The following is a 16,132-nucleotide window of genomic DNA, read 5'->3' as shown; positions in this document are numbered from 1 at the left end:
GGAGGCTATATTAAGGATTTGAGACAGAGATACTGATGTATGTAGGAGAGAAAAATGTATTCCCTCCTGGTCCTGAGATTCCTGGAACTGACATCAGCCATCTCAAAATGGAGTTTGGAAAGTAGGCAACTGACTCACCACTTTCCTTTAGCACAGTGGTTCTCAACCTTGGCTGCACATTAGAATCACCTAGGAATCTTTTTAAAATCCTGATTTCTGTGCCTCATCCTCTGGAAATTCTGTTTCTTTGTTAGTAATGTTGTGGCCTCACCCCATAACAAAGAAACAGAATTTCCGGAGGATCAGGCCCAGAAATCAGGATTTTAAAAAGATTCCTAGGTGATTCTAATGTGCAGCCAAGGTTGAGAACCACTGCTTTAGCACATGAGATTTGATATATTTTCTTTCTTTCCCCCCTCCTTGCACTCTGTATCTCTACCAAATTTGTCCTTCCTTCCCACTGTTCTACTTGTGTAGAGAGTCCCTAAGACCACCCCCAGGTTTTCCCATTAGCTAGGAAGACTGAGAGGACTCAGCCTGCAGTCACATTCATGGCTAGGATTTAGTACAGTGAAAGAATGCAAAGTAAATCAGCAAATGGAAAAGGCACATGAGGTACGGCTTAGAGGAAACCAGGCATAAGCTTCCAAGAGTCCTCTCATAGTGGAGCCATATAAGGTGCTCTTAAATCCTCCACTAATGACTTGTGACATTATGTCAGATATCAATCAGGAAAGCTCTTTAGAGACTGAGTGACCAAGGTTATTATTGGGGCTGGTCATGTACGTATTGTCTGTCTAAACATCTACGCAAATTCTAGACTCCCAGAAGGAAAGTAGTTGTTCATCATAAACCACATTACTTATACAAACAATTTGGGTACAGTGTACCACCTAATCAGGGAATGTTTACTGTCATTGTAAGGAACTGCTTACCAAGCAAGTGCCCAGATGCCAGCCAAGAGCCAGCCTGGCTAGCAGGCCTTTCTAACAATGGCAGTCTTAGACATACTCTGTTGACTTTTTTTTCCATCTTTAAATCACTTTCTTCATAAGCATGTGGTGAACTTTGTATTTTCCCATTCTCCATTTCTGGTTATAGTAACCCTCTCAGCAGGCATTACTGCTTCCTCTCCATAGTCAAGCCCTTACTAAGCATCAGTAGTCATTTTGGTCACCTTTCATTCATCCTCTGTCCACAGCTGAGTTGTCAGTCGTTGTCCCCAAACTAAATTACATGGGGTTGGAAGTCACAGCTCTGAACCAGTCTGGAATCTGTTATCAGATAACTTTATGTTTGGTTTTCCCAGTCCTTAAACTTTCTTTCACTTTCCCTAAACTGTAAAGTTGCCTGCAAACACTGCCAGATACTTTTCACCTTGGTCTTTCCTGATATATCAGATAGGCTGTTTCATTTTAAATTAAGGGATGTAAGAGTTGTTTCAGAGAATAAAAGTACTTACCCCCAATTACAAATCCCATCATCTAACTACCCAGATCATATTTAAAGATTCTAAGGTACCCAGACAAGCATTTAAAGATACATATTGTTTTGCAACAATGGTCTGTTGGAATTAAGCTATGGCTTAGAGTGATGGGTTTCAAACTGTTCTACAGAACCCCAGGTTCGATGGAAGTTTAGGGGTGGTATGAGGAATAGGGTAGGGAAAAGCTATGCAGGTGGGGCTCAACACTGGGCTTCCCTCCTGTGGGCTAATCAGAGTGGTTTCAAGTTTATAGGTTTTATATATGAAGTTGCTAGTGACAGTCTGTCTCTAAGATTTGTTTTAAAAAGGATTTTGCTGTACAAAATGGTTTGAAAATGACCCTTAGGTGCTTAGATAAGACACTTTTAGAAATGAATTGATTATCTCAAGTTACTTGCAATTATTAAACTGTTACTTCACTATCCTAAGTTAATGACAAGAAGGAGTTACGTATTTTTTAAAGTCCTTAGCTGATTAGTTAATTGGATCTTTCACCTTCTTAAACACTTAATCATAAAAGGATATATAAAGAAAGTCCATTTCAGTTTAACATGGCTTAGGACATGAAAAAAATACCTAGTTTAAAAAAGAATAAATCATCAATCCCCTTTGTATAGGTAATTATCATGTTAGATTGAGAATACCTTATTAAATTGGATGTGAAAACTAAAGTATATTAATTGAACTGTGATCCTTAAGAACATCTTGATTGGTATTATTACCTAATGTGTAATTTAACATAGGGTGATGGCTTAATGGGAACAAAGAGAATATTGAGATTATAAAAGCATCAGGTTTCTGGTAGTATCCATTAGGAGTTTAATTGTTTGAATTTCTTAGGTTCTAGATTTAAGAAAATTGCTTATCCATTGGGATTGGCCACTTTAGGAGCAACTGTTTGTTACCCAGTTCAGTCCGTAATAATTGCAAAGGTAAGTTGATTTTAAGTGAAAGCTGCATTTCAGTATTTGTTTAAACTCTTGGTATGATAATATGTAAATGTCATACAGTATCTAGAACATTTAATTTTCAGCAAAATATATTTAGTATCATCTCTTATATTGGCAAAATCACATTAGCATCTCAGCATGGCAATGCCATTCCTAACTATATGATCATCACAAATAAATAGGATGAATTCAATATAATTCATCATTATAAAGGCTGTGTGATGATTAAGTTCAGAGACACTGAATTAGAATTTATGGGGATAGCCCAACCAGTTATAGCTCAGTGACTGAGCATTGACCTGTGAACCAGGAGGTCACAGTTTGATTCCTGGTCAGGGCACATGCCAGGGTGGCAGGCTCAATCCCCAGTAGGGGGCTTGTAGGAGGCAGCCAATCAATGATTCTCTCTCATCACTGAAGTTTCTATCTCTTTCTCCCTCTCCCTTCCTCTCTGAAGTCAATAAAAATATTTTTTTAAAAGAATTTACGGGGATAAATACCATTCTATTGTACAGTTATGTAAAATTCAAATAACAGAAAATTATACCTGCTGGCAGCTGTCATTTGGACAGATTAACATAATGTAAGAAACAGCCATTTGTTAGGTACCCAGACAAGATAACAGAGGCTTCTGAAAGTGGGGAAAAAAATACAGACACATATACAAACTCAATTTTGAAACCATCTGGAACTAAGTAACATTTCCCATGAAAATCCGTATTATGGTTGTTTTGTCATTTTCGTGTTTGCAAATCCAAATATTTTCCTAGTAATTTTAAGAACGTGTGTCAGTATTTTATTTTGTTTTTAACACAGATTCTGAGTGAGGAGAGCTTTATAATATGCAGTCTTTTCTTCCTTTCCTTCTTCCCTTAATTACCAATATTTAAAATATCCCCTCACACTTGAAGCAGTATATAGTGCTACCAAAAGGACTTTCTGTACTTATCATTATGGAAACTCTTCAATTATTTTATGTAAATAAAACTGTGTATTCAGTACTTTACAATGTCAAGGATATAGCACCCTCTGTAGCTTGTAATATAATTAAATTATAAAGCATATAGCTAACAAACAAAACATTATTCATTAAAACTTGTTATACTTGAGATAATTGATGAATAAAATGATACATTTATTTTTTAAAAATATTTCCTAAAATTGATGAAGGAATTAACCACTTAAATTCATGTAATATTAGTACAGAAAGCAACCTTTGAGCTCATTACATTCAACTTTCTCAGTCAACAGTAAACTGTAGTCCAGAAAAATTTCACGATATCTATTTAATTTGTATAGGGCTCTATTCAGCTTCAGGTGTTGTATTTTCATGCCATTTCTCTTCCCAGTGCATGATACTGCCACTGATTCTTTTTGTTTGTTTACAGTAATCATATCGTGGGTTTATCAAATAAAATTGATACGTACTCATCCTTAAATAACTTTAACATTACAAAAAAATGTGTAGGAGAAAACAAACTAACCCCATGAAATTATTCCATTCAGAAAAATTATCAGTGTTAAAATTTGATAGAATGTTATTCTAGTCATATATTCATGCCTGTGTAGAGATAGAAAAATAGGTGGGTGAATAGGCAGATATGATGTTATAAGAACAAGATCATAGTATACATAGTATGCATTTTATTTTGAATTAAATAAATAAAGTATTAAATTCAATTTACTTTGACAGATGGAAATAAAAAGAAAAGAATTGCTTATCTTTAAATAAAAATGTATATGTTAAAAGTTATTAATATGAATTCCTAAAAGTTCTTTTGAGATTAAATAATAATTGTTACTTAAATTTCTAGAGTTTGGACCCTTGCTTTCTTTTAACTCTCATATAACAATGTCATATGTAACATTTGGTGAATTCTAATATATATATATATATATTAGATATATTAGATATTAGATGTGAATATATATTTGTATACATTAGATATAAATGTATATATCTATACATGGGTTCTTTTTTAAGTGTCTTTCTTTATTGATTAAGGTATTACATATGTGTCATTATCCCCCCATTGCCCCTCACCCCCCACTCATGCTCTCACCCCCGTGGTGTCTGTGTCCATTGGTTAGGCTTATATGCATGCATACAAGTCCTTTGGTTGATCTCTCCCTCTTACCTCCGCCCTCCCCTACCTTCCCTCTGAGGTTTGACGGTCTGATCTATGCTTCTCTGTCTCTGTATCTGTTTTTGTTCATCAGTTTATGTTGTTCATTATATTCCATAAATGAGTGAGATCATGTAATATTTATCTTTCTCCGGGTTATTTCGATTAGCATAATGCTCTCCAGTTCCATCCATGCTGTTGCAAATGGTAAGAATTCCTTCATTTTTAAAGCAGCGTAGTATTCCATTGTGTAGATGTACCACAGTTTTCTAAGCCACTCATCTGCTGATGGGCACTTAGGCAGTTTCCAAATCTTAGCTATGATAAATTGTGCTGCTATTAACATAGTAGTGCATATATCCTTTCTGATTGGTGTTTCTAGTTTCTTGGGATATATTCCTATAAGTGGGATCACTGGGTCAATTGGGAGTTCCATTTTTAGTTTTTTGAGGAAACTCCATACTGTTCTCCACAGTGGCTGCACCAGTCTGTATTCCCACCAGCAGTGCACAAGGGTTCCTTTTTCTCTGCATCCTCACCAGCATTTGTCATTTGTTGATTTGTTGATGATAGCCATTCTGACTGTTGTGACATGGTACCGCATTTCGTTTTGATTTTCATCTGTCAGGTGATTAGTGACTTTGAGCATGTTTTCATATGTCTCTTGGCTTTCTTTATGTCCTCTTTCAAAAAGTATCTATTTAAGTTCATGCCCATTTTTTGATTGGGTTGTTTATCTTCCTTTTGATAAGTTGTATGAGATCCCTGTAAATGTTGGAGATTAAACCCTTATTGGAGATAACATTGGCAAATGTGTTCTCCCATGCAGTGGGCTTTCTTGTTGTTTTGTTGATGGTTTCTTTCGCTGTACAGAAGCTTTTTACTTTGTTTTTTTATTATTATTATTGTTTTATTGCTTAAAGTGTTACAAAAAGTATTACATATGTCTCCTTTTCTTTTTCCCACCCTTGACAATCCACTGTCCCCCCCCCCACCCCCCAGTGTCTTATGTCCATTGGTTATGCTTATATGCATGCATACAAGTCCTTTGGTTGGTCTCTTACCCTCCCCTTCCTGCCCCCCAACCCTCCCTGGCCTTCCTGCTGCAGTTTGACAGTCGGTTTGAGGCGGCTCTGCCTCTGTATCTATTTTTATTCATAAATTTATAATGGTCTTTATTATCCATAAATGAGTGAGATCATGTGGTATTTTTCCTTCATTGACTGGCTTATTTCACTTAGCATAATGCTTTCCAGTTCCATCCATGCTGTTGCAAATGGTAAGAATTCCTTCTTTTTTTACAGCAGCATAGTATCCCATTGTGTAGATGTACCACAGTTTTCTAATCCATTCATCTGCTGATGGGCACTTAGGCTGTTTCCAGATCTTAGCTATGGTGAATTGTGCTGCTATGAACATAGGGATGCATATATCCTTTCTGATTGGTGTTTCTGTTTTCTTGGGATATATTCCTAGAAGTGGGATCATAGGGTCAAATGGGAGTTCCATTTTTAGTTTTTTGAGGAAACGCCATACTGTCTTCCACAGTGGCTGCACCAGTCTACATTCCCAAGAGCAGTGCACGAGTGTTCCTTTTTCTCCACATCCTCTCCAGCACTTGTCGTTTGTTGATTTGTTGATGATAGCCATTCTGACAGGTGTGAGATGGTACCTCATTGTTGTTTTGATTTGCATTTCTCAGATGATTAGTGACTTTGAGCATTTTTTCATATGTCTCTTGACTTTCTGAATGTCCTCTTTTGAAAAGTGTCTATTTAGGTCCTTTGCCCATTTTTTGATTGAATTTTTTATCTTCCTTTTGTTAAGTTGTATGAGTTCCCTATAAATGTTGGAGATTAAGCCATTATCAGTGATAACATTAGCAAATATGTTCTCCCATGTGGTGGGCTTTCTTGTTGTTTTGTTGATGGTTTCTTTTGGTGTGCAGAAGCTTTTTACTTTTATGTAATCCCATTTGTTTATTTCCTCTTTAGTTTCCATTGCCCTAGGAGCTGTATTGATGAAGATATTGCTTCGGCATTTGTCTGAGATTTTGCTGCCTGTGGATTGCGCTAACATTTTTACGGTTTCCCGTATTACATTTAAGTCTTTTATCCATTTTGAGTTTATTTTTGTGTATGGTGTAAGTTGGTGGTCTAGTTTCATTTTTTTTCTTGTGTCTGGCCAAATTTCCCAGCACCATTTATTGAAGAGACAGTCTTGACTCCATCGTATGTTCTTGCCTCCTTTGTCGAATATTAATTGAGCATAGTGGTTTGGGTCGATTTCTGGGTTCTCTATTCTATTCCATTAGTCTAGATGTCTGTTCTTGTGCCAGTACCAGGAAGTTTGAGGAGAGTAGCTTTGTAATATATCTTGATATCCGGTATTGAGATCCCTCCTACTTTGTTCATCTTTCTCAGGATTGCTGCAGCTATTCGGGGTCTTCTTCTACTCCAGATGGATTTTTGGAGAGTTCGTTCTAGGTCTGTGAAATATGCTGTTGGTATTTTAATGGGGAGTCCATCGAATCTAGATTACTTTGGGTAGTAAGGATATTTTAAGGTTGTTGATTCTACCAATCTGTGAACATGGTATGTTCTTCCATCTGTTTATGTCTTCCTCTATCTCTTTTTTCAGTGTCCTGTAGTTTTCCGAGTACAGGTCTTTTACCTCCTTAGTCTAGTTTATTCCTTAGGTATCTTAGTTTTTTTGGTGCGATGGTAAATGGGATTGTTTTTTTAATCTCTCTTTCTGTAAGTTCACTGTGTATAAAAATGCCATAGATTTCTTGGTATTGATGTTGTATCCTGCTCAATGCCAAATTCATTTATTAAGTCTAATAATTTTTGATGGATTCTTTAGGGTTTTCCATGTGCAGTATAATGTCATCTGCGAATAATGACAGTTGTGCATTTTCTTTTCCACTTTGGATACATTTTATTTCTTCTTGATGTCTAATTGCTATGGCTATCACTTCCAGTACTATTTCAAACAGGAGTGGTGAAAGTGGGTATCTCTGTCTCGTTCCTGTTCTTAGGTGAAATGGTTTTAGATTTTGCCTACTGAGTATGATATTGGCTGTAGGTTTGTCATATAAAGCTTATATTATGTTGAGGTATGAACCCTCTATTTCCATTTTGCTAAGGGATTTAATCAAGAAAGGGTGTTGGATTTTGTCAAATGCTTTTTTCTGCATCACTTGATATGACTATGTGATTTTGATCTCTCAATTTGTTTATGTGATGTACCACGTTTATTTATTTGTGGATATTGTACCATCCTTGCATCCCCAGAATAAATCCTACTTGGTCATGGTGTATGATCTTTCTGATGTAATGCTGGATCCAATTTGCTAGAATTTTCTTGGATTTTGGCATCTATGTTCATGAGGGATATTGGCCTGTAATTCTCTTTCATTGTGTTGTCTTTATCTGGTTTTGGTAATAGGGTAATGCTGGCTTCATAGAATGTGCGTGGAATTGTTCCTTCCTCTTGAATTTTTTTGAATAGTCTGAAGAGGATAGGTTTTTGTTCTTCCTTGAATGTTTGGTAAAACTCCCCTGAAGCCCTCTGGCCACAGGCTTTTAATTGCTGGAATCTTTTTGATGACTGCTTCAATTTCCTCCATAGTTGTCAACCTATTGAGATTTTTAGAATCTTCCTGATTGAGTTTTGGAAGGTTGTATTTTTCTAGGACTATGTACATTTCCTCTTGGTTGTTTAGTTTATTGGAATAGAGTTGTTCATAGGATTTTTAACAACCCTTTGTATTTCTGTGGGGTTTGTTATTTCACCTCTTTCATTTCTGATTTTGTTTATTCGGGTCCTCTCTCTCTGCTAATTGGTGAGCCTGGCTAGAGGTTGATCAATCTTGTTTATCCTTTCAAAGAAGCAGCTCTTGGTTTCATTGATCTTTTGTAATTTTTACTTCATCTCTATGTCATTATTTCTGTTCTGATCTATATTATCTCCTTCCTTCTGCTCACTCTGGACTTTTCCTGTTGCTCTCTTTCTAATTCTTTAAGTTGTAGAGTTAGATGATTTGTTTCCATTTTTTCTTGTTTTTTGAAGTAGGCTTGTAGAGCTATGAATTTCCCTCCCAGGACTGCTTTCACAGTGTCCCATGGATTTTAGATTGTTGTGTTTTCATTCTAATTCTTTTCCAGGATGTTTTTAATTTCTTCTTTGATCTCTTTGGTAACCCAATCATTGTTTAATAGCATGTCGTTCAGCTTCCAAGTGTTTGAATATTTTTGGTTGTTTTTGTTGTAATTTATTTCTAATATTGTGCCATTGTGGTCTGAGAAGATGCTTGATATGATTTCAGTCTTCTGAATTTGGTGAGACTTTGCCTGTGACTCAATATGTGGTCATGAAAATGTCCCTTGTGCACTTGAGAAAAACATACATTTTGTAACTTTGGGGTGAAATGTTTTGAAGATGTCTATTAAGGCCATCTGATCTAGTGAGTCATGTAGGAGTGCTGTTTCTTTGCTGATTTTTTTTTTGTCTAGAGGATTTATCCAGTGATGTCAGTGGTGTATTAAAGTCCCCTACTATGATGGTATTGTTTTCAATCTCTCCCTTGATATCTTCCTGGGTTTTTTAATGTATCACGGTTATATGCTCTTATTTATCGATCCCTTTAGTATTATGAAATGGCCTTCCTTATCTCTTGTTATGGCCTTCACTTTGAGGTCTATTTGTGCCTCACTCACACACACACACACACACCCCACATGTCCACTCTCTCCTCTTTGGCTCCCTCACTCCCTCACGCTCTCTCCCTCACTGCCGCCTTCTTACTGCCTCTCTAGTTGGGTCTGGAGTGTTACTGCCCTCTTCATGGAAGGAGTCTTCTCTCTGGATGTCTGGTTATGTGGCTCGCTCTCTACCACATTGGCCAAACAGGATAAAATTCACCTCCAGAAGACATGACACAAAGGCAAACACGAATGTACTCATTACACTGATAACCCCAATATAAGTAACCACCAAAGAAAAGAGAATTAGGGGAGAGAAAAGAGAGCACAAGTGGGATCGAAGAGAGAAAAGAATGGTATGAGAGAATAGGAAAAGAAGAAAAAAGGAAAAAGGATATATATATATATATATATATATATAGAGAGAGAGAGAGAGAGAGAGAGAGAGAGAGAGAGAAAACACCAGAGAACGAACAGATAAACCGAGAGAGAGAGAGAGAGAGAGAGAGAGAGAGAGAGAGAGAAAACACCAGAGAACGAACAGATAAACCAAAACATATGAGTATGGGTCTCTTAGCTAGAAGTCAATATCATCTTTCTTATAGTTAGTCATATCTATAATATATCTTCTATTGTCTCAATTTAGGTTTTTTTGCTTTGTTTTTGTTGTTGTTGTTGTTTTATTGCTTAAAGTATTACAAAGGGTATTACATATGTCTCCTTTTTTCCCCCCGCCCTTGACAATCCCCTGGCCTCCCCTACCCCCCAGTGTCTTATGTCCATTGGTTATGCTTATATGCATGCATGCAAGTCCTTCGATTGATCTCTTACCCCCTCCCTCCTGCCCCCCAACCCTCCCTGGCCTTCCTGCTGCAGTTTGAAAATCAGTTTGAGGCAGCTCTGCCTCTGTATCTATTATTGTTCATAAGTTTATAATGGTCTTTATTATCCATAAATGAGTGAGATCATGTGGTATTTTTCCTTCACTGACTGGCTTATTTCACTTAGCATAATGCTCTCCAGTTCCATCCATGACGTTGCAAATGGTAAGAGTTCCTTCTTTTTTACAGCAGCATAGTATTCCGTCATGTAGATGTACCACAGTTTTCTTATCCATTCATCTACTGATGGGCACTTAGGCTGTTTCCAGATCTTAGCTATGGTGAATTGTGCTGCTATGAACATATGGGTACACATATCTGTTCTGATTGGTGTTTCTGGTTTCTTGGGATATATTCCTAGAAGTGGGATCACAGGGTCAAATGGGAGTTCCATTTGTAGTTTTTTGAGGAAACTCCATACTGTCTTCCATAGTGGCTGCACCAGTCTGCATTCCTACCAGCAGTGGATAAGGGTTGTAAAAAATGGAATGAGCACTTAAAATCATTTTGTAAATAATATGAGTATAGAATCCTATTAGATTTTTGTTATTTGTCCCAGTCTTTTATTGTTGTCTTGGTCACCTCTAATTTGATAGCAGTTATTTTTTTTTAGTAATTTACTTAAACATTTTAAAATTAGATTTATTGGGTAACATTAGTTAATAAAATTATATAGGTTTCAAGTGTACAATTCTCTAATACATTATCTGTATATCACATTGTGTGTTTACCACACAGAATCAAATCCCCTTCTGTGACCATATACTTGACCTTCTTTAAACATTTGCTACCTTTCTTCTGGTAACCATAATACTGTTGTTTCATTTTTTGTTTGTTCATTTGTTGCTTTCAACTTTATATTCCATGAATTTGACCTTAAAGGCAAAAGCAAAAATAAATGAATGGGACCGTATCAAACTAAAAAGCTTCTACACAGCAAAAGAAACTATCAACGGAACAAAAAGGCAACCAACCAAATGGGAGAAGATATTGCAAACAACACTTCAACAAGGGATTGATATTCAAAATATATAAAAAGCAGATACAACTCAACAACAAATAAAACAATGATCCAATTGAAAAGTAGGCAGAGGACCTAAACACAAGTCTCCCAAGAAGACATATGAATGGCCAACATATATATATATAAAGATAAACAACTTCACTAGCTATTAGGGAAATCAAATCGAAACTACAGTGAGAGAAAGAGAAAAAAATCAATGGAGGAGAAACCAAGATGGCAGCATAGGTAAACACTGGAGTTTGCTGCCTCGAACAACCACTTCAAAAATACAACTAAAAGACGGAACGGACATCACCCAGAACCACAGGAAAGCTGACTGAGGGGAAATTCTTCAACTAGAAGGAAAGAGAACAGCGTACCGAGACTCAGAGGAGGCGCAGTGCGGAAAATACAAAGGTGCGGAGGTGCGCGCGGAGCGGGCTGGTGGCTGAGGGCACGGTTGTCGTTTTCAATCGGGAGGGAGGCTCAGGCCCTGAGCTCCAGTTCTGGGCGAGTCTCTAGGGATCCAGACTGAAACAGGAGACGCGGGACTGTCTGGCATCGGTCGGAACGCAGGGGCAGCTTTCTCTCCGAAGTTTGCAGTGGTTGCTGGGACTCTGAGAGGCAGAGCTTCTGGGGTCTGGACTGAGAGCAGTCATAACTGCTCCCTCCACCCGCCCTGTTTGATCCTGTGTGACCCGCCCTGCCCAAGCCCTGCACAGAGCCATTTGCCAGATAGCCTCAGGCAAAGGCTAGATTAGCACCTCCCCAGAGGACAGAAGTTTTCCCACTGCAGACACAGCTGATTCTCACAGCCAGTTGGCCCGGAGGTCAAATCACCCTAGTATTAACTACAACAATCAAGGCTTAACTACAACAAGACTGTGCACAAAGACCACTAGGGGGTGCACCAAGAAAGCATAAAAAATGCGGAGACAAAGAAACAGGACAAAATTGTCAATGGAGGATATTGAGTTCAGAACCACACTTTTAAGGTCTCTCAAGAACTGTCTAGAAGCCGCCGATAAACTTATTGAGATCTACAAGAAATCTAATGAGACCCTCGATGTTGTGACAAAGAACCAACTAGAAATTAAGCATACACGGACTGAAATAAAGAATATTATACAGACTCCCAACAGCAGACCAGAGGTGCGCAAGAATCAAGTCAAAGATTGGAAATGCGAAGAAGCAAAAAACACCCAACCGGAAAAACAAAATGAAAAAAGAATCCGAAAATATGAAGATAGTGTAAGGAGCCTCTGGGACAGCTTCAAGCGTACCAACATCAGAATTATAGGGGTGCCAAAAGATGAGAGAGACCAAGATATTGAAAACCTATTTGAAGAAATAATGACAGAAAACTTCCCCTTCCTGGTGAAAGAAATAGACTTACAGGTCCAAGAAGCGCAGAGAACCCCAAACAAAAGGAATCCAAAGAGGACCACACCAAGACACATCATCATTAAAATGCCAAGAGCAAAAGACAAAGAGAGAATCTTAAAAGCCGCAAGAGAAAGAAACTCAGTTACCTACAAGGGAATACCCATACGACTGTCAGCTGATTGCTCAACAGAAACTTTGCAGGCCAGAAGGGAGTGGCAAGAAATATTCAAAGTGATGAATGCCAAGAACCTACAACCAAGATTACTTTATCCAGCAAAGCTGTCATTCAGAATTGAAGGTCAGATAAAGAGCTTCACAGATATGGAAAAGCTAAAGGAGTTCATCACCACCAAACCAGTATTATATGAAATGCTGAAAGGTATCCTTTAAGAAGAGGAAGAGGAAGAAAAAGGTAAAGATACAAATTATGAACAACAAATATGCATCTATCAACAAGGGAATCTAAGAATCAAGTGAATAAATAATCTGATGAACAGAATGAACTGTTAATTATAATAGAATCATGGACATAGAAAGGGAATGGACTGACTATTCTTGGGGGGGAAAGGGGTGTGGGAGATGTGGGAAGCGACTGGACAAAAATCGTGCACCTATGGATGAGGACAGTGGGTGGGGAGTGAGGGCGGAAGGTGGGGTAGGAACTGGAAGGAGGGGAGTTATGGGGGGGGGGGGAAAGAGGAACAAATGTAATAATCTGAACAATAAAGATTTAATAAAAAAAAAAAACTACAGTGAGATACCACCTCCCACCTGTTAGAATAGCTATTATTGCCAAGACAAGTAATAACAAGTGTTGGAAAAGCTATGGAGAAAACAGAACCCTCATTTACTGCTATTGGGAATATACACTGGTACAGCCACTATAGAAAACAGAATGGAGGTTTCTTACAAAATTAAAAATAGTTACCATATTACCCAGCAACTGCTCTTCTAGGTACCTACCAAAAAAAATTGGAAGGCATTTATTTGTAAACTAGAGGCTTGTTGCACAGATTTGTGCACTGGTGGGGGTTGTGGCCTGTGAGGATCAGCCCGCTGCAGGAGTGCCACTCATCCCGGTCAGCCGAGCGGCTATGGACCTGCCCTCTGAGTGGCTGATGAATGAGGAAATTAGTCTGAGGTGATATTTCGTGGTAATGTCTTGGATAAAGGTTCGTTCTGTGTCCTGGAGGAACCTGGCGGAGAGCTTTGCACCTGAAAGCCACTCAGTGAATGTCCTTGATGTGTGATGCCAGGTTGGTGACACCGTCACGGATGTTCAGGGCAGCCGTGCTCCAGGATCCTCAGCCATCAGGACAGGCTCCCCGGGGGGTCCAAAGTCATGTCCCCTCATGCCATCCACCTATGCCAGCTCCCCACGCTCTTTCATAGAATACACCTTAGAGGGCCTGCATCAGCTGGTGGGGTCAGGCCAGAGTCTGGATTGTCTCAGGTATTTGACAGGTGCAGAGACTCAGCCTCACCCTGGGCCTGCTAGCATCCACTCATCCCAGTCAGTCCAGCAGCAGTCCCACTGGTGGTCATTGCATGTCATAGCGACTGGTCGAGCGGTTGTTCCACTGTTCAGTCGCTGGGCTTTTATATATATAGGAACACATCCCCTATGTTAACTACAGCATTATTCACAGTGACCAAGATATGGAAACAGTGGAAGTGTCATTCAATAGGTGATTGGATAAAGAAGATGTGACATATATACAATAGAATACTGCTTAGCCATAAAAAAGGATAATATAGTGCCATTTGCAACAACATGAATGGATCTTGAGAATATAATGCTAAGCAAAATAAATCAGATGGAAATAGTCAAGAACCATATGAATTCACTCATTTATGGAATATAAAACTAAAAATAATATACTTTTTTGAGTTTTTACAAAATATGTAGCTTAATTTTTCTATACATAACAATTCTTTTATACATATTTCATCTTATTTTGTTACATTTAAATTGTTTAATTATAGTAAAACTGATGTAGAGACTTAGAAACAAATACAACTTATTCTTGGTAAGCATACAAATCACCCATAAAAGACAGTATTTGAGCATAGTGGAGAGTATCCGCTAGCAATGAATATTCAGCATCACATGAACATCATTTATTATAACTTTTTAAAACATCTTCAACAAAGCAAGTCTCTTAAAAGGAAGTCAAGTGAACCCTGGCTAGTGTTGCTCAGTTATTAGAGTGTTGGCTATCGCACTGATGAATCGCAAATTCAACTCCCAGTCAAGGGCACATACCTGGATAGCAAGTTCGATCCCCAGCCCTAGTTGAGGCACGCAAGGGAGGCAACCAATTGATGTGTCTCTCACATCGATGTTTCTCTCTCTCTCTCCTTCCCTCCCTCCCTCCTTACCTTTCACAGGAAAATATCCCAGGGTGAGGATTAACCAAAAAATGTCAGGGAAGAGCTCTTCTACTGTATGTATAGAAGTAAAGGTCCCATTCCTTTCAAGATTCTCCAAAGGGTCTATGATGTTGAAAAAGTTACAAAACAACATCCAGAAGGTCCTTTGAGAAATAAAAGTAACACTCCACTTATTCACCATTTGGTATATACACTTCAAGATTGTATTACTCTTTGCTTTTTATATTTTTCTTCACAATATTATAACTTTTAACTTATGTAATGAGTAATAAGTAATGTGTCTTTGAAAGTTATAAAACAGGAATAAACTTATCTAATGTTTTGAAGCCTATTTTTAAACTTGAAGACATTTAGAGATATATGTTGTTTCTGTATTAAATGACTCAATATTAGAAAATGGTGGATGCTCCCCAAATTTTACATTTTATAGAGTTAGTACAAAATTTCTGGATTTGGCATGAATACGACATTCATTCAACCAGTATTTGTTGTCCATCTACCATGTATTTTTAACTACACAGCATAGACAATGAACTAGACCAAGAGAACAAAAGAGAATGTTCAAAACCAAATATATTGAATACGTCTTTATATACATTATAGAGCAAAAGGAGGGTATTGCCAGGAGTCGGTCCATCCTTGCTGTTTCAAGGGACCTGGCATATATGGCATACTGTTCTTAATATGTTTGCTCACCTTCTTGGCACTATGTGTTTTAACCAAGGTCACCTCTCTGAGAAAGGTTGTTTCCCCAGGTAGGGATTTTCCCCTGAAGTTAGGGAGGGAATAAAACCTCTTAACTAAGTGCCAGGCGGGTAATTAATCACTTTAACTACGAACAATCATGCTTAAGCTACATAATCTTTACTCCCTGGAATGGAGATAAGAAACGCCCTAACCTTTGGAATAGAGATTGATAGGATTGGAATCAACTGGTATAAATACAGATGTAACAAGACAACAGGACACAGAACCTAGACACAGAACCTACACAGAACCTAGAGACAGAAGAACTTCGCTGGAGAGAACATAGCAAAAGATCCTGGACTGAAACTGGCCACAGAACCTAGAGACAGAACCTAGAGACAGAACCTGGCTGAAGAACCTAGAGACAGAACCTGGCTACAGAACCTGGATAGAACATGGCAAGAGAACCTGACTAGAACCTGGTGACTGAACCTGGCTGGAGAACCTGGACAG

The 16,132-nt window shown here is 38.1% G+C and overlaps 1 protein-coding gene across 4 annotated transcripts in view; it reads left to right on the top strand.

Moving 5' to 3' along the window:
* The window catches only part of APOOL (apolipoprotein O like), a 100,728-nt gene that overhangs the window by 63,291 nt on the left and 21,305 nt on the right, over positions 1–16,132 (top strand). For all 4 annotated transcript variants that reach the window (XR_013997336.1, XM_081115462.1, XM_081115461.1 and 1 more), the window contains one exon: positions 2,327–2,418. Coding sequence is in view for 3 of the 4 variants with exons in the window: in XM_081115462.1 (XP_080971588.1) it covers positions 2,327–2,418 (92 nt within the window). In the remaining variant the exon portion in view is untranslated. The remainder of the gene's footprint in view (positions 1–2,326; positions 2,419–16,132) is intronic.

Source organism: Myotis nattereri (genome assembly GCF_964212035.1).
Source record: "Myotis nattereri genome assembly, chromosome: X".
Taxonomy (NCBI): domain Eukaryota; kingdom Metazoa; phylum Chordata; class Mammalia; order Chiroptera; family Vespertilionidae; genus Myotis; species Myotis nattereri.
Note: the sequence above shows the minus strand (reverse complement) of the source record. Positions and strands in the feature narration are given on the sequence as shown.